Source organism: Aspergillus lucknowensis, assembly GCF_044049455.1.
Source record: "Aspergillus lucknowensis strain CBS 449.75 chromosome Unknown BJX67scaffold_5, whole genome shotgun sequence".
Taxonomy (NCBI): Eukaryota; Fungi; Ascomycota; class Eurotiomycetes; order Eurotiales; family Aspergillaceae; genus Aspergillus; species Aspergillus lucknowensis.
Window position 1 is genome coordinate 395,703 of NW_027263549.1, and position 18,074 is coordinate 413,776.

The 18,074-nt window shown below is 51.6% G+C and overlaps 6 protein-coding genes across 6 annotated transcripts; 4 read left to right on the forward strand and 2 right to left on the reverse strand.

The window, feature by feature from the left end:
* Window positions 1-876: 876 nt before the first annotated feature.
* Window positions 877-2,267, forward strand: BJX67DRAFT_245552 (uncharacterized protein). Its single transcript, XM_071026175.1, has 3 exons — window positions 877-1,372; window positions 1,420-1,745; window positions 1,792-2,267. Exons 1-3 carry the CDS (start codon window positions 1,055-1,057, stop codon window positions 1,922-1,924), a joined length of 777 nt encoding a protein of 258 aa, XP_070889675.1. The 5' UTR covers window positions 877-1,054; the 3' UTR covers window positions 1,925-2,267.
* A 4,854-nt stretch (window positions 2,268-7,121) lies between these two features.
* Window positions 7,122-8,476, forward strand: BJX67DRAFT_390487 (uncharacterized protein; the record flags this gene model as incomplete). Its single annotated transcript, XM_071034642.1, has 3 exons — window positions 7,122-7,394; window positions 7,448-8,120; window positions 8,163-8,476. 3 exons carry the CDS (start codon window positions 7,122-7,124, stop codon window positions 8,474-8,476), a joined length of 1,260 nt encoding a protein of 419 aa, XP_070889676.1.
* A 358-nt stretch (window positions 8,477-8,834) lies between these two features.
* On the forward strand, window positions 8,835-9,954 carry BJX67DRAFT_370138 (NAD(P)H-quinone oxidoreductase; the record flags this gene model as incomplete). Its single annotated transcript, XM_071030878.1, has 3 exons — window positions 8,835-8,865; window positions 8,917-9,275; window positions 9,331-9,954. The coding sequence occupies 3 exons, from the start codon at window positions 8,835-8,837 to the stop codon at window positions 9,952-9,954; spliced, it is 1,014 nt and encodes a 337-aa protein (XP_070889677.1).
* A 182-nt stretch (window positions 9,955-10,136) lies between these two features.
* On the reverse strand, window positions 10,137-11,460 carry akr1 (putative aldehyde reductase (AKR1)). The gene is made up of 3 exons (XM_071026177.1): window positions 11,321-11,460; window positions 10,667-11,270; window positions 10,137-10,612 (listed from the first exon to the last, which is right to left on the reverse strand). The coding sequence occupies exons 1-3, from the start codon at window positions 11,365-11,367 to the stop codon at window positions 10,259-10,261; spliced, it is 1,005 nt and encodes a 334-aa protein (XP_070889678.1). The 5' UTR covers window positions 11,368-11,460; the 3' UTR covers window positions 10,137-10,258.
* Window positions 11,461-14,164: 2,704 nt separating this feature from the next.
* BJX67DRAFT_245667 (DUF3431 domain-containing protein) lies at window positions 14,165-15,626 on the forward strand. The gene is made up of 4 exons (XM_071026178.1): window positions 14,165-14,441; window positions 14,506-14,647; window positions 14,712-15,299; window positions 15,358-15,626. Exons 1-4 carry the CDS (start codon window positions 14,312-14,314, stop codon window positions 15,458-15,460), a joined length of 963 nt encoding a protein of 320 aa, XP_070889679.1. The 5' UTR covers window positions 14,165-14,311; the 3' UTR covers window positions 15,461-15,626.
* BJX67DRAFT_245684 (putative GPI-anchored cell wall protein Pst1) lies at window positions 15,544-17,517 on the reverse strand. The gene is made up of 3 exons (XM_071026179.1): window positions 17,364-17,517; window positions 16,930-17,302; window positions 15,544-16,867 (listed from the first exon to the last, which is right to left on the reverse strand). The coding sequence occupies exons 1-3, from the start codon at window positions 17,425-17,427 to the stop codon at window positions 15,793-15,795; spliced, it is 1,512 nt and encodes a 503-aa protein (XP_070889680.1). The 5' UTR covers window positions 17,428-17,517; the 3' UTR covers window positions 15,544-15,792.
* Between the last annotated feature and the right edge of the window lie 557 nt (window positions 17,518-18,074).

Genomic DNA, 18,074 nt, shown 5'->3' on the forward strand with positions numbered 1-18,074 from the left:
AGACATGATGTTGATTCGGAGGAGTGAGCTCACGGAGACAACTCTAAAAAAATTAAGACTTCTGATTGGCTACCAAAATACTAGATGCTCGTTGGCTAGGCAGGAATGACTAATCTAAAAGTATCGCATGACAGACTGACAAGAAAAGAAACCTTGACATGCCGGATATTGTGACAAAAAAAGATTCTTTCATTTTCCTGGGCCCTACTGAACAGGGCCTTGATCAGCTTTTCCAGCCACCGCTCGCTTGGGCCCCTGCCGACATGACTACTAGCTCTCGCCAATATCTGAGGTCAGGTGACTGGAATAGCTACTTCCTGATTTGGTTTCTCTGACCTGCCTTGTTTCGTTTAGCTACCCCGATTGATCTTTCCAGTTCTGATCACGCACCCAATACCGTCCGCATAATGGCGTCCACAATCTTCCCGGAGTGGACTCCCCCTGCAGATTCGCCTGAGACCCTCAGAAAGCCGTCCAAAGAACCCGCAACCTCAAATCCCGTTGTACGAGTCGAAATGGGTGCCTGCAAGTTCTTGTATAAAACCTCAGCTCGTTTTTGTGATTGTACAGCCGGATCAGTTGTTGGCGCAGCTTACACTATCTCTCAAAACACCCTTTGCGATGAATGTGGACATTTACTCTCGTTGCACACAGCGTACTGGACGGCACCTTTGTCTGTTATTTCTAGAAGAGGTTGATTTTTGCTAAGTGTAAGCTGCAGCGCACTCCCCACCTCGCAACATCATGATCTCGCATCCAGAAGTTTGCCCACGCTCTGAGACTGTCAGGAAACTGGGCATGTTACTTGATGAAAAGCGTATCCTGCATATTAGAGGGACGCCCTCCTCGGGCAAGTCTACACTGGCGGGACTATTAGTCCAGTACTACACAAATCGTGGCGAGCCAGTAGTATTCATCAATAACTGGGATGATAATATCGCCAATCCAGTGCTCTATCTACGGGAAAGTTGCGTGATTAATGGATATCACCACGCGGAGAGCGATTTATGGGCGTCAAATATGATCTTTGTCATCGACGAAGCGCAGTCTTCATATGGAGATACTGCATTCTGGTTGGGAATCATCAAGACGCGCCATGGATGCCAAACTGGACCAAGAATCTGCCTCTTTGCGTCATATGGCAGCCCGACAACTGGAGCACCGCCATATCAGTATCACTCGATCACGCCTACCCGACTCTCCTGATGTCTGTTTATTCCTTGATGAAGCAGAATTCAGCGACGTCGTCGATAGGATTTGTGCACGGCCGTCGATCGGGTTTACGATGGACACTGATGCCCGTGAATACCTTTACACTATCACGAACGGACACCCGGGCGCTGTCAATGCGCTGGTAACCTATGTCTTCGAAGTAAGTCCTGACCAAGATGCATGCTATGTGCCAAACTAATTTGGTAGGTGAATAGATGTGATTTGAAACGTGGGACTATTTCAAGTGTCTCGAAAGATCTCTTGATCAAATCTCTTGACGATGACGCACGTGTATTTCAGAGTCTTGAGTCGACCGCGGTGTTTCGCTCGTTTCCTGCGCCCAACGCCCTAACAGTACCGGTGGTTAGCGTGTTACGTCGTTGTTTGGAGAGTGGCACAATTCCCTGTAATCTCGATGATGAAGGGGTCAGGCGTTATTACGAGCTCGGATGGCTGCATTCCGATCAGACAAAGTCGTATGCGCTCGAAAAACCTGAGATGATCTGTTTCTTCCCTTCAAGGCTTCACGAGAAGTACGGTTTTCCCGTGTCAAACCGGCTATCGCTAACATAGTGCCAGGTTCGCCGAGTTTCTTCTATTCACATCCAATCCTCAGCCATTCCCTTTTGAACAGTTCCCGTCGATTGCCGCCCTCTGCCAAGCTGTAATCAGAAAATTCTCGCGAAAAAATCTCCTGTCTTGCGTTAGCTGACAGCCTCCCCGCAGCCATTCCCCATACCAAACTGTGGAGGATAGTCTTCCAGGACCAGTACAACTCGGCGTATATCCTTGACGCGGCGAACACGATTATTACCCCTGAGTTTCCACTTCTGCAGTAGATGCGCTTTTGAAGTGACAGATTGAGCTGTCTTCGGACCAGAAGTTGTAATCGTGGTTGTCACCATTCTTCTCTTTATTGTTGTAGCTTCAACATTCTCTGTCAGTAGTTAGTTCTTCTGTTCTGGCCTTTGGGCCTTTATTAGTTCTCTATTCATTAGTTCTCCAAACCCTTGGAAGGTAGTTCAATCAATCAACCTATATTTAGATATTAAAGAGTCATTACAAGTAGTAGCATGTCCTTTGTTTGATATTAATTGGGATCTCTATTAGATCATCTTCATCTCAACAGTGGACATATATGTTTGGTCGCACATTGGCTGCCTTCGCTTCAATTTAAATCCGGATTCAATATGAAGAGCTTTGAGGAATGCATCAGCTCATGTATTTGACGGAATTAGCAGAGAAGATTGAAATAGTCTGCATGTTTTTCTCTGGGACCGCGTGTCAGTTTTTGTCGAGGGCTCTCATTACTCCCACCGTCCGCCCTCCACTAAAAAGGGTCAACCCTTTCAAGTGAAGGGCTATTCTGGCTGACACAGCTGTGGTAGTTCAAAATTTACTTGGGGGCAACGACAGAGGTTTTGCTACAGGCAAAGAAGGCGGGAGTGAATGCTGTCACTGAAGACTTTTTGATGATAGAGGTCATTGGAGACAACATCATGGCGGGAAACAGAAGAGGGATCGATTACGCAGCCTCAAAAGAGTCGTGTTCACAATTACAATCCCAAGTCGACACACTGCAGGATGAAGTTCAGTCTTTGCGCACAGACTTAGATTGTGTTGAACTCAGACTTTCACATGTTGAGAGGACAAATAAAGTCTACCTTGCGTTCAGAAATCGTTTTATTTCGACCTTTAAGCGCGACAAGCTGGGGTCAGCAACAAAACCTGACTTCGATATGATCTCATGCGGTAATCAGGTGGTTCACCGGGGCAATTGTCTCTGTCAAGCGGAACTTTACGAACTGGGAGGGAGACGAGACTACGGCGTCTTCCAAATGCCGTACGGCATGAACCCCACGGAGGTGAAGAGGATTAGTGAGGATAGACCAACGTCCGCTACAGTTAAAAGAAAAGAATGCTAATTCTATTGTGTTATAGGTTACGCCCTGACCATCGCGGCGCTGAACCTCCATGCCACCAACCTTGCAAGCGCATTTACCACCACGTCCACTATATACAAGAACTGCTTTCGAGATTTTATAACAGCGCTTGAAGAGAGTGGTTCTGACCTGAAATGGCAAGATCATCCAAGTTCGCCTGTCCTGCAGCTGTATTGGAAGTTCATTGAATCTCGAAAGACAATCATTCGGAAGACAGACGGCCAAGAATCTGAAGGAGGGAATGCATTGTAGCAAGCATATCTCGGCACATTTTTTGCGCATTTCCATTCGGTTTGCTTTTGTACGTCGTAGGGATTCGGTTCCCGTGGGGTTTGATGTTGATCGACGCCTTGTTTAGAATGTGCATTAGATATAGCCTCTCCCTACCAATCGTGAAAGCCCGGAATGGGGGTGACGCGGATTTGCCTGTGGCACTTGTTTCTCTCGTTAGAGATATGAGCATTATGATAGTATCCGAAGGAATGCCTCAATAGTTAGTTCTATTCGCAAAGTTCGAGACTATTCTTCTAAGAGTATCACTACAAGGAAGTTCCTTTGTCCAGTGTAGTGTATGGGGTATGCCAGTGGTATGAACCTGAGTACAATTTCCCCTCTAGGGGCATTGTGATGCTACATTCTATATAGGAAAAATTTGCACCACGAACCATGTAAGAAGGCCACTTGCCTGGAGGTTAGGACGTGCATGTCCCATAGTCTGCTATAATAGTACTCCTGAGTAGCTTCCTCCGCAGTTGGATGATGTAGTTCTTGGAGCCTCAAAAAAGGTAGGAGAAGGGTTTGGTATTTGATATGATGCAGAAGGATTGGCATGCGTCCGAAGAGCATCTCTGATGACCTGCATGGTACATACTTGGTCTCCCTGAGCAGCTAGAACTCTTCATTATGAATTCGGATTGAGAAAGAGACTCGAGAGATTTTTCATCTGGGAAGTGAAACGGGCAAGCTATGTCTTGCTTAGGTTCCGGTTCTGCGCGTTCCAAAATTCATGATCAAGGTGAAAGCAAGGTTGCGTGCTGCAACTACTAGGCTCTGGGCTTCGGCGTCAACGATTGGCCTCCGAGGCTTTAGGACGACAATAAGTGACCTGAGGAACGGGGTACAGCTGGCTAAATGGTCGCCCAACAAGACACTCCTAGGAAGCTTGAGTGAATTTCGGGTGGCTATGGATACCGGCGTAATCTCAACTGGTGAATGAAGAAAAAGTCGTCAGCTAGAAGCCACCGGGGAATGAACTGAGCTAAACTTGCCCAAGAATAATCTGTGCTCTCGGCAAGAATACAGCTATTCTCCGGATGCCAGAAAAAACCGTGCAGTCTCAACCACGAAAGTATCATAGTTGCTTCCAAGCAAGTGCTTAGCCTCTGCCTATCGTCAGGTGCCAGTTGAGGCAAGGGAGAGCGAGAACGGGATTTCTGGGTATGATGGGATCGCTCACAGATATCTCTCAGCTGTGTCATGCGGGTGAAGGACTGCCAAATGAATCGTCATACGGATGGCTTCGGCTATTCTGGTGATATTCTGGCAGGACAGCTCGCACTGACTAGGGCTCCTAGGTCGATGGTATCCTTCCTTGAGACCGCCAGGCGACGGATTCGTGGACATGTGGATTCGGACCAATTACGGGGGTAGAGGTCATATTGGATGACAAATTTTAGGTATGGAGACGAACACTGAAGGAGGAACGGAGGAGAAAGATGGCGAGTCGATGGGAAAATGATGGGTTGCTGGAGAGAGCGAGGGACCTAGGGAATATTGGGTTACTTCCAATTCTGATAACAATGTGTTTTTCTAATGCTCTCCTATAATTCTTTCCACCCACGCACGAGGTCTGACCCGCCGCTGTATCTCAAGCCACTTGGTCCGAGTTCAGAAATCCATGGCGCAACCTCTTAGGAACGTTAAGCTAACAGTTCTGAGTTGTATCCTATCTCGTGATGAGCCTCCTATTCTCTTCACTAGTCTGGGTGCCTGTCCGCCGATCACTGGCTCCTCGACGCAAAGGTTCTTTTTCAATTTCACTCTGAAGCCTTTCCCATCGCCAACTAACCCCCTTTCAAACAATTCAGAAAGCTCTCCCCAGACCCGCCAAATTGAACATCGCAAGGCCACGCGCAGTAGAAAGAGAGCATTCTCATCACTTTATCCTCCAAGTGAGTATCAGAAGCGATTCTCTATCCATGCTGACTCAAACGTCCTGTCACTGTTAGGAACCTACCCGGAGAAGCAGATGGAGATCACGTCAAAGAAGAGCGCACTCGGACCAGCACGATCTTAGAACAAATGACCGCACCCTGTTGGAGGTAACGAAAAGCACAGTCCCCTGGTTAGTCCTCTTCCTTCAGAGGGAGTCCGCCGAAAAGGAGATAAGAACGATCAACAGATAACTTCGGCTGCTGACGACCACGGCCTAAGTTCAGGTGCTCGGCGTTGTGGGGATCGCGGATGACCACTTTCCCGATAGACTTCCCTCCCTGCATGTCCCGAAACGCCTTTGGGACAGCAGCGGCATTAAAAGTGTGAATTGGGTGGATCCCCTTAATGGCGCCTTGTTTGTACAGCGCCACGCACTGTTCGAGCAGTCTGGATGTAGCCGGTCCCGTAGTCAACGATACTAGTCCTTGTTCGAGAAGGAGGGAATGGGGACCTCGGGAGCCGTTGAGGGTGAATGACATACCGGCGAAGGACCCGGGGCCGGTCCTTGCAAATTTGAGACATGTCCACTCCAATAAATGCCCGATTCTGGAGAAACTCGTTCATGCTTAGCCGAGCGTTGCCTATAATATCGCGCTTGCTGATCTCGACCATGTAACCGTACTCTGCCACACATTGCCATGAGGCATGGAGGAACTCCTCAGAGAGAGAGAGTTGAGCACGATATGTACTCCGCGTCCCACTGTTTCCGCATCAGAGCGGGCAGAAATGCTGCAGTTCTTGAGGTGAAAATGTATACCATACGTTTCTGCAAGGAAGCTGGCTTTTGCATCGATTCCTACTGTTGCATAAACCTATCTAACCATTTTGTGTACCAAATTAGCGCCGAGACCGTCCAACTGGGGCGTGGATATGTGCCGCAACACTCGAGGAACGCCTTCGTCGCAGAGAGGATGATGTAGGTATCGCACCAGTTTTACATTTCCTTTTCAATAATCAGATACTGCACCAGTTATCCCTGTTTTCGGGAGATGTATGAATACAGAGCAGAGAACGACTGCGGCGCTAAGTCGGCTTCGGCAGCCATGATAGAATTGCTCTCAACCCTATGCATACTGCTAGGCGCCAACGGTGTTTCCATCACACATTGGCGGCAGCTGTACAAGCGATTCTGAGCCAGTGCTTTACTAGTTTCCAAGGGACAGGGGGTGTCTTGTCTCTGGACACCATTCAATCTGGGTCAATCGAATAAACCTGGAATTTACGATCTAACTCGGAGCCTCATCCGCCACCCTTACCACCTTTCCTATTTAAATCGGCAAAGGTTCCATGATCTCCCACCACTTTGAAAACCAAAAGTTTCCTTCTCTCTTGCTTGGCATCTATTAGGTAACCGTGGTCACTCGATCACGGACGATCCGCTGGTGTTTTGTGGGAGGGGATTTATATACATGAAATATCGCCCAAACAGGCCTCCAGTGAGTTCTCATCCCTTGCCCGAAGCCTCAGCTAATTCTTCCCATCCAGATCTCTCTGGGTGTTCTATTGTCTTGTGAGGAACTACTCAAAGTAATGAGTCAATTCCAAAAGAATACTAAGCATGCCGAGATGAGTTTGTGGCTGCTCTTTGTTTCAATTTCAAAGCATAATAGAGCCCAACTGTGCTTCTTTCACTACGATTTCTTTGTTTCGGCCACTTCAAATGAGGCCCCCTGAACTGAGACCCAAGTTCCACATTTTTTTACAACCTTCTCCCTTATTTCTCCAGAGATTGACCCTCTCTCCCCTCCCTCCATGCCATCTCCAAAGCATCGGTATCGACCACGGAAGCACCGTGCTTTCCATCCTCCTCCATTGTTTTGGGATAACCTATCTAGGCTGTGGTTGACAAAGAGCTCGCTGAGGGAAGCTAATCGAAGATACAGACAAGCTTCTTCACGCCAGGATTCCTCTCCCTACCCTTACACTTTTGCGCCTGACTTTCTACGCACCTGCTCTACTACTTGTTTGCAAGAGATTAGAAAATTCTCCCGCTGTGGAGGCCCAGATCTATCTGATATCAGAAATGTGCGTGTTCACTACTTATTTTGAACCAGGGATCAAATACTGATTGCTCCTAGCATCCCGCACCATCCAACTTTAACGAGTACTCTATGGATCCTACAAGCTCTAACTCAGCACCTCCTACGGCATACACCGAGACCAAGCCTAAAAACACAACGGTTTACGATAAACACTTTGAGGAACATATAGAAAACCATGGTGTTTACCTGCCATTATCTACATACCCAGATGGTACTGAGCCATCCGAGCCAGAGAACTTCGCAGAAATCCGAATGACGTTGCGGAACCGCCGACCTTCACTTACTTTGCCACCAGATCTTTTAGAAAGGGAATATGAAAGATTTGCCAGACTCAATAAAAATGCTGCTGATGAACAGCTGGTCATCAAGAGCATCCTTCCGGTTCTTGAAGGCAAGGAAAAGGATGGTTACCAAACTGGTGCTGGACACCCATTCAAGGAGCTGGCTCCTCTAACCGACGGCACTCTAGCCCCTGCGCAGCCTGATTTCTACCATGGCGCACGGCCAAACCAGCTTAAATCTGCCATCCGGAAGCAACTGAAGAACCAGATTATCCCAACAACCAAGAGGAGCCGTCCCATAGCGCCGAATTTCTTTATCGAAGTCAAAGGCCATGATGGATCAATTCTTGTGGCTACACGCCAGGCCTGTTACGATGGCGCTCTAGGGGCACGAGCTATGCATTCTCTACAGCAATTTGGGAATCGGGGTAGTAGCAGTACCACCATCACCACCACCACCACACCCGCAGATTATGACAATAATGCCTATGCAATGGCGTCTACCTATCATGCTGGATGTCTCGGGCTATACACGATACATCCCACTAGGTCTCGGCTTAATGATGACCCAGACCACCGTACTGATTATGTGATGACACAAGTTGGGCAGTGGGCATTACATGGTAGCTCAGAAACCTACAAGCAGGGTCTAACCGCTTATCGGAATGCCAGGGATTTGGCTAAAGAACAGCGGGACAGGTTCATCAAGCAGGCGAATGAGCGGTACGAAGCTGATCGCCGGCGAAACTTTACGGCTCGGGTATCGGTGAGGGGCGGCTGCTGACAGCCGGTTTCCGGTGGGGCTCGGAAAAGATGGTCTGCTGTTGGCAATGAAAAGCCGGACAAGCTGCGTTCCGCATGGCGAGTTCGCTGGATTACTCAAAGTACAGTCGAAGGGAATTTAGAAGGACAATGGATTGCTCTGCACAATAATAATGAAGTCCCTAGGTACCGAGTATAGATTTCGTCGGGAATTCCACCTGGCCACAGACAGGGTGCTGACCCCGCCTGCTTATCAATCGCTGCTGAGGCCATCCACACTCACTACATCATCCCCTCATCGAGACTTCTTCCCATCTTCCTCGGCAGCCCAGCACCCCTGCCTCCATCTCTTTTGGGTCAATTGAACACAAGCAAGCAAGATGTCCTCTCAAAAAACAATGCGCGCAATTGGTACCTCCCCCCCACCAATCCAACACCGACTAAACTAACCAACGCAAACAGCCGTCAAAAATGGCGCCGGCCCCGCGGAAGCCCTCTACGTCGATACAATTCCCCGGCCCTTGCCTGGGCCGAGGCAAGCCCTCGTGAAGGTCAAGGCCTTCGGCCTAAACCGCATGGACCTCCTCCAGCGCATGGGACAGTACCCCGTCCCGCCGCAAGCGCCCCAAACCCTCGGCGTCGAGTTCTCCGGAACAATCTCCGAGCTCGGCGAGAGAAACACGGACGATTTCAAGATCGGCGACGAAGTCTTCGGGTTGGCATATGGTGGTGCCTACGCGGAGTATATTGCTGTTTCGTCGGGCATGCTGATACATAAACCCGCTGAGTTGTCGTTTGAGGAGGCCGCGGGCATTCCCGAGGTTTGTTCCCTCCAATTTGAGGTCTGGAGGTAACACTGACGGCTCCGCTGCGTAGACATGGATAACGGCGACGCAAGCTCTCTACCTCGTTGGTGCTTTCCAACCGGGCGAGTCCGTGCTCTGGCACGCCGGGGCGTCGTCGGTCTCGATATCCGGGATCCAACTCGCGAAGGCGGCAGGTGCATCGGCGATCTACGTGACGGCCGGGTCCGAGGAGAAAATCAACTTCTGCGTCCAGAAACTCGGCGCCACAGCCGGGTTTAACTATCGGACGCAGAACTGGGCGGACGAATTACTCAAGGCGACTAATGGCAAGGGCGTCGACGTGATCGTGGACTACATCGGTGCGCCGTACTTCCAGGATAACCTCAAGGCTGCGGCGCTGGACGGGCGAATTGTGAATCTTGCGTTCATGGGCGGGGTGAAGACCGAGGGGCCTGTTGATATTTCGCCATTCCTGCGGAAGAGGGTGCGAGTTGAGGGGAGTACACTGCGGAGTCGGGATGAGGGTTACCAGCGCAAGTTGAGGGATATGCTTGTTGAGAATGCGTTGGCGAAGTTCCGCGATGGGACGTTCAAGGTCTTTGTGGAGAAGGTGTTTGCGTTCGAGGACGTCGTGGAGGCTCATAAGCTCATGGAGAGTAATCAGACGAAGGGGAAGATCATATGTACTATATAACAAACTAAAACCCGGGACCCACGGCGAACTAACTGTGATTACATTGATCGTGCTATTCATAAGCTGGCGAGTCACCTTTACTTAGGCAACATTACCACGGTTAGTGCTGCAAGAACATGCCGCCTATCCGCGCATTTCCCGTACTAGTGGAACGATTGTGTTCTTTACCGAGGGATGGCTCTGCCAAGTTTCGCACTATCCGTACGAGAAGATTATTGACTCTATCATCCATTTATTTTAAACGTCATATTTACATCCGTCATCCGTCGTCCGTCATCCAATCATCAGTGACCAGCACCGTCATCTAAACAATAACCTTATGCCCAGCAGGCTTCTCCTCTTCCTCGCCGAAGATGTCAACGTTCCAGCGCGGCTGGTTCGCCACGTACGGGGTGTTGTAGCGGCGGCGGTTCTCGCCGAGCTTGGAGACCTTGGCGATCTCCTCGGGAGTGAGCTCGACCTCCTGGAAGTTCTCGATGATGCGGGAGGTTGTGACGGACTTGGGGATCACGGAGTGGCCGCCGACCTGGGACCAGTTGAGGATGACCTGAGCCGGGGTGACGGTCTTGCCGGTGCGGGCGGAGGCCTCGGCGGCGACGGCCTTGACGGTGTCGTGGGCGACGAGGAGGGGGATGTTGAACTGGTTGTTGCCGAAGGCCTGGAATTTAATCAGTTATGCGATTCACTAGATGTAATTGCGAGGTAGACGTACAGAGTAAGCGGTGATGTGGATGCCCTTCTTTGCAGCGTATTCGATCAGCTTGGGGCTCTGGAGGACAGGGTGACGCTCGATCTGATTGACGGCCGGGACAACACCAGTGGCCTTGATGAGAGCCTCGATGTGCTCAACGCTGTGGTTGGAGACACCGACGGCGCGGGCTTTGCTCTTCGGAAGCTGCGTCATAGCCTTCCAGGTGTCGACAATCGAGATGCTGTCGTCGATAACAACGTCGCCCTCGGGGACGGGGCTGTTCTCCTCGAGAGGGAAGAGGTCGTCGCCGGTCTTGAAAGCGACAGGCCAGTGGACGAGGTAGAGGTCGAGGTAGTCGAGCTCTAGCTCGGCGAGACACTCGTCCAGAGCCTTCTCGACGACGGCGGGGTCGTGCTGAGAGTTCCAGAGCTTGGACGTGATGAAGATGTCCTCGCGCTTGAGGCCGGGCACGTCCTGGTAGGCGCGCTTGATGCCCTGGGCGACCTCACGCTGGTTCTGGTAGATGGTCGCGAGATCAAGGTGGCGGTAGCCAGCCTTCAGGGCCTGGTAGACGGCCTCGCCGACCTGGCCGGGGGCGGACTGCCAGGTGCCGAATCCCAACTGGCTGTGTTTTGTGAGTGTATAGCATGGGAGAAACCGGGGGCTTGAACGTACGGAATCTGAGCACCGGTGTTGAGGGTGACCTTCTTGCCGAGAGACATTATGCAGAGATGGCTGGGGGAATAAAAAGAGAGGGGTTTCTATGAAAGAGAAAGATGGGAAGAGAGAAGGGCAGTCAAGGAATGGAAGGGAGGGAGGGAGGAGGGGAAATAAAAGGTCGCGCTGGAGCTCCTCCGGTGGGGGTCGACACGCGAGGGGTCCCTGGCTGGGTCGAAGACGCCAATAACCATGGCGCTGAGGCAATCCTCGGACGAAGTTCTGGAGATGTTCCGCTCTCTTCCTCTCGAAGCCTCCAGGGCTTCCTTCATACCTTCCCGATCGGTCCTCGACCGCGTGTGTCCTTGGGGCTCTGTGATGATGTCAATCGGTAGACACTTCTCCGTGGGGACCCAAGCGGGAATTTTTCCGCCAGTGGCCTTCCATAATTTCCCGCACCGGATAAATTGTCAGCAGAGGCTCCATCCAATCATCTCGTCGGTTTCTCCGCTCGGAGATGTCCCGACTCCTCTTTATTGCGCGGTTAAATTTGTCCATTTCGGAAGTTCTTCAGCGGGTGCACATTCTCAAACTGTCGATCCCCTTCGGTTGGATTCCATCCCACGCAAGCCGGGGGCGGGCAAATTCGGGCTCAAATGCTTATTTCTTCTTCATGCTCCTTTCTTCCTCCGCAGAATGGAAGCCAATTTTCGGGAGCGAGGAGGACTGCGCAATCGGGAGAACCAAACCTCGGCTCTCTTACCGCCGGCTTTTTCGTCGGTGAATGTACGGCGAGGTTCTTGACATTTTCATCAACGATGTTTCGAAGCCATCGGACCTGAATTTCTTGAATCTTGTACCCGTGCTCAACTCGAAGAAAGTGATCCACGCCGTAGAATCAGTCTCTTCCGGGAAACCTGAACATACCACGCCGAACAAGTAGTTAAGTTTAGATCAAGCGTAAACAAGATAAGCCATGGGAATCCCAATGAGTAGATAAGTGTTGTCGAAGATATGGATGTGACATGGACAAAAAAGATGCCATCGGTCCCGACACGATTCCTTGGTTCCTCGACCCTGGATGGAACCACATTGACTATTCCAGGGGCGGTGGTATCATGGCAGGCCCTGGAGAGATCTCTGGTTGGTGGGAGCCCAACCCAGATCTAGAACGAGGGTTCATTAGTTCAAAACCTACAACCATCACTCTTGGCCACAGTGGAGGATTCAGGGACTTTACTAGCATGTATAGTGGGTGGAAAGGAGATGAGAGCTGCCTATGCATAGTTCTGATTATGCCTTTCCTTTGGCACCCTCTATACCTATATATTACTATATAGAACCTCCAGGTTTTTATAGGCTTTTTCCCTAAGGCAAGAAAAAAAGTGGCATTGTCTTGCTAGAAAAGGAATCTTGTTCTATACCAACTTATAATACAAGGATAGTATATCATGTGAATTAGTGTTGAGAGCTTCAAATTGGCAAAAAGCTGACAGATAGGCACTATATAAATCTGGATTACTACCACTACTACTACTACTACTACTACTACTACTACTACTACTACAACGACGACGACGACGACGACGACGACGACGACGACGACGACGACGACGACGACGGACTATTCCAGCCTGTTAACTGTGGCGCTCTTAGACTTATTATACAGACACCATGGCAGCTACAAATGTGCTGGGATATCCACGCCTCAACTTAAGTCCACCAAACTAACGAGTTGGGATCCGATTAATCCAGGTGTGTACACTCAATAAAGTGTAGGGTAGAAATGGTATTACTTCAATGGAAACTATCTCTTGTGAGATCTTGTAAAATTGTATCGAAACCCCGCTTCAGAAGCAGTGAGAGACTGACGCCTAGAATAATATCCATTCGAATGAGCCGGTGGTGACCTTTTTGAGCGGAGTAGTAAGGTTCGCACAGAGAGACGTGCGTCATGTCTAAGCCCAACTCCCAGCTCCACTCACTGACCACAGATTCTCATTCCCCAGACTGCTGCCCCGCTGTAAAGGGTGGCAGGTCGAACTAGTTCACGTCTATTTCATTTGAATTTATAGATATTGATTGGCTGCCGTACTGAGACCTCTTCCCCAGGTGTCGAGTGAAACCGGAGACGTCGACATTTTTCCCAATTTACGCCGGACCCGGAGGAACCAAATGAGGAAAGTGAGCACGTGCGGCTCGCATTACCTGATTTCGAGCTTTACAAGATGCGACTGAAGATGGGACTCAAAAAATACAAGAGGTGCCTTGTGTCCGATACGACACGAAGGACGGAAATCTCGAGATCTTTCCGCGGTGTCCTGTCAATTGGGATGAACTGCCTGTGTGAACCCAGGCGGGATTTCTGCAAGGGGTGGAGCTTGGATGCCGGGGTCCTTGGCCTGCAAGAGGAAACTGGTCGGAGTTCCCCGGCCTGGTGCCAAAACCGCGCGATATATCCAAACCAAAGCCCTCCCCTGCAAAGCTGTCCTTTCAACGAGAGGATGCTGGTTGAGATTGTTGAAGATGTTTCGATTGTTCTGCAAAGAATCTCAAAGAGGGGTTTCCAGAGCACGCCTGGGGCAGAAACAAAGTGCCACGCTAGCCCGGTTCCGAAAGAGATCTTCAGCCGGCTTGAAAATCAACAGCCAACCAAAACCGCCAGTTACATTATCAGCGGGGCTGACAGATGAGAAGACACTTCCCATTGGTCAAACTTTCCCAAGCGCGCACGCCATTTGCCCCTATTATTTCTCCAGCCCTGCCCAGATCCAGCCTTTCGCATTCCAAGCTGGCTGCTTACGTACGCTGTGCCCTGATGAGTTCAATCTCCCAACCTGGTTAGTGAGACACGACTGGACTTCGCCGCCAATTTCATCCATGTATCGAGCTTTGTGACCACCTCTCGTTTTTGGACTGTCGAATATTCTCCCTTTTCCGTCGCTCCACTTCTTCACCGTGTCTCCTCCTCCGCCTCTTTCTCTCCCATCTGCGGAGAGCCCTGTCCCAATGCCCAAGAGGCGACTCTTCCGTTGGCCAGCCCCCCGGACCACTGGGCTAACGTTTGTGGCGCTGCTCTTGAGTACCTTGACGTTATTCCTCTTTAGCGGGGGGTCGTTATCGCTTTGGGGTAAAAATGGTATGTATTGATGTGTTTACGGAGGTGGTGCATATGAAGCTGACGATGATGTCAATCACAGCAGAAGAGGAATCGCTCCGCGACCAGGTTGTTCGCCAACTCGCCGAGATTACAGGAACATATGGCAATGGGAGTCAAGTTGGGTTAGTATTAGCGGCGACGCGGTCGGAAGACCTCTCGTGGCTGCTAGACTACTGCAAACAACGGTTGGCTATATCTCCTCACCTACTGAGGGGAACGGGAAACTAAATGCATATCTTGTGTTGGTAGCGGGCCCGGAACAATCCCATTCATCTACAGCACCGACGAAAAACCTGACCCCCGCCTCCTCGTCCCACGCACAACCCGCGGCCGCGAAGCCGCTGCTTACCTCTCCTACGTCGTCGACTATTATGACCGTCTCCCGCCGTACTCCATCTTCATTCACTCCGGTGTTAGCCAATGGCACAACGATCTCTTCGGTCCCTCAACAGGCGTCGCCCTGCGCAATCTTCGCCTCGACGCCGTCGATGCAATGGGCTACGTTAATCTCCGATGCCACCACGACCCCGGGTGTCCGACAAGCGTGCACCCGTGGAGCCCCACGCAGATCGACATTGATAAGAACGATATCCGCGTATTCTTCCCGGAGGTTTACCAATACATATTTGATGTCGGCGCTGATCAGGTTCCCGAGCATATCGGGAATGTATGCTGCGGGCAGTTTGCCGTCAGCCGGGAGCGCATCCTGCAACGGCCGAAAAAGGATTACGAGCGGATGTTGGCGTGGGCGGCGGAAACGCAGCGGACAGATAGTTTCGGGGTGGGCTGGGTTTATGAGAAGATCTGGCATATCATTTTCGGGATGGATGTGATATAGTAGGCCCCCTTTCCCCCGCTGGTCCACGGATTGCAGCATCCCCTAACAGAATCATAGTTGTCCCCGCGTTGAGCAATGTCGCTGCGATGCCTATGGATGGTGCGGACCACTCGCGGGAACGGGAGAAACACTGCAGGCAGTGCGCGCCCCGGTCTCATAAAATCTACTACAACGTAATATAGATGATTGACGGAATACTTTTCATTTACCTTTTTTTTTTACTTGAGTCTGCCACTAGTCTGATTCCACGCCACCTTTTTGCCCACTGTATAGTATCATGACCTTGAAGTCCGCATGCACTGACTTGACTGCATTGGCTGGTGTCGGGGCGAGAACTCGGAATGAGGACGTGGGAATGACTTGGATAGCGGCTAATACCCTTTTCTGTTGCTCCTGCGAGGTGTCTTTTCTAGGTGTAAAGCGAAATAGAATGGAACGGGTTGAGGCACGCAGCTGGAATTCGTCTCACATTTCTACATACTTCATACTCAGTTACTGGGCCACTCTCTCATTCTCCCCATGAATCGCCCTCTGATGATTGCCCCCCGCAACCCCCCCGTCCAGTTCAAACGTCATCCCCTCACCGACAACGCGCTCTCCCACGCGCTCTCCCTCCCGGTTCGCAATACCCACCCCCGATACCTCGTGCACATCCCCGCTATCCAGCATCGGCACATCCGTCTCGGAGGGCGCACGCGGTCGCGCAGGCGGACGGCTCGCTACCGGTGCCGTCGTGAGGAATAACGAGTCGCCGTCTCCGATTCCGCGGGTTTCACCCCCCGGACCGGTACCCGGGGCCGAGGCGGAGCCATTGCCTGCGATTCCGGACATCAGGGCTGCCGGGACGGGCATGGAGGAGCGATCCGTTGCTGTTCCAGGGGTGAGGGAGGAGGGGATAGTCGAGGAGGGGTCCGTGGATGTTGGGGATGGAGACGTGTTGGTGGTGTTGTTGGTTGGGGCTGATGAGACGGGGCGTCGCGGGATCGCTCTTGCTGCTCCTGCTGCTGCTGCTGCCCCCGCTGCAGTAGCAGTCGCAGCAACTGTACCTGCACCTGGACCCGACGGATCCGTAGAGGTGGAAGGGCTAGTGTCCGGGCTGGGCTCCTTTTCTTCGTCGTTCGCGTCCGGAACTCTCACGATCATTGCGGCCCCGCGCGCAAGGCGCCTCCGTTTCCGCTCCCTGAAGAGAAGCCAGATCAGGACCAAGATGATCAGGACGCCGACGACGACGCCGATGACGACGCCGATGACGATCCCTGCTATCGCACCGCCGCTGAGGCCGGAGCCGGAGCCGGAGCCGGAGTCTGTCTTCTCGTCGGCGGGGTTCGTCTCGGTCGTCGTTGGTGATGGTGTCGCGGTCGACGAGGGAGACGCACTCTCCGTCGTGCAGGTGTACGATCCCTGGAATACATTCCCCGAGTTATTACTACTGTTATCACCTTCGTCTTCCTCCTCGCCCCCTCCTCCGCCCGAGGAATTGAGCTGGTCGATAGCGTCGCAAGTCGCGGACCCCGTCGTCACGATATCTGATTCCCCGCCCACCTGCTCGAGCTTTTCGAAGGAGAGCCTATATCCAACATCAGCGTCACCCATAGAAATGGAGAAAAGGGGGCGGGGACGGATGGATACGTATTAAACCCGCCATTTAGATGCAACCCCCCGCGCACGCGCTCAAGGTTATCCATGCGCAAATCCGTGAGCGCATTGTTCCCCTGCACCGTCAGGTCCCCGCCGACTTCGGCCACGCTCTCCAGCCCCAGTCGCGTGAGCTGTTCGTTGCCCGTCACTGATAGCGCGCCGCTGATCACCTCGATATCGGGGATTGTGATCCCCGTGAGGCCTGTGTCCTCGATGACCAGGCCCCCGTAGACTTCCTCGAGACCGTCGAGGTCGAGACTCCCCGTTGCGTCGCGGGAGATTGTTAGTGTGCCTTGAACGTCATTGCAGTCGTCGAAGTAGCGGTCCGCGTCGGACTGGGAAGTTATCGTCACATCCGTGGAGCCTGGATGGAATTTTAGTACAGTACGACAGGAAGAAAATGCCATCGGTAGGGCTGAACTTACAGTCTTCGGCCGCGACGGACCGGATGCCCTGAAGGGACAAGAAGAGAACGAGTAATGGTATCATTGATGCACGTAAGAATCATAAACTAGCATATGCACCGTCATGGGGAAGAAAAGAAGGGCGATCAGCTACTCTGAAGAGGGCATGGTGGACTCAGGATGAGGGTTTGTTTCGATGCCTGGAGGGCTTTGGGTCTTTTTATTTTGATGGAGAAGCTGGAGATGGAGCTAAAGAGTTAGGGCATTTAGCTTGCTTGGCTCCTCCTGGGCATGTTTCTAATCTTCACGACCTTTCGGATTCTCGGAGATACGCTGATGTCTTGTTCTGTGGATTGAGCCCTATGGGACAGCGAACTCAGACTCGTCCCGTCCCACATGCCCACGGAGTTGTGCCGACGTATCCAGCACATCGAGAGGAGCATGAGAGTGATGACAGGATAAATAGCGTCACAACGCCAAGTTCGAACACTGCCTCACTGACCCACTGCATCGCTTGATCGTCGTCCATTCCCTTCACTCGCCTCACAGTGGGCTCGTCGGAGTTCCTTCGTCTATTAATATCCAGACCCTGGAGCGAGCCGTTCCTCCCATGCAAGCCACTTCCAACCCCACTCAATCCAGGCATCAAAATTTCGTGGCATTGAATCTTGCTATGAATACTGCTACCTGACAGCGTTCAGCTGATGGACCAGGACATGATTCCATCGCACT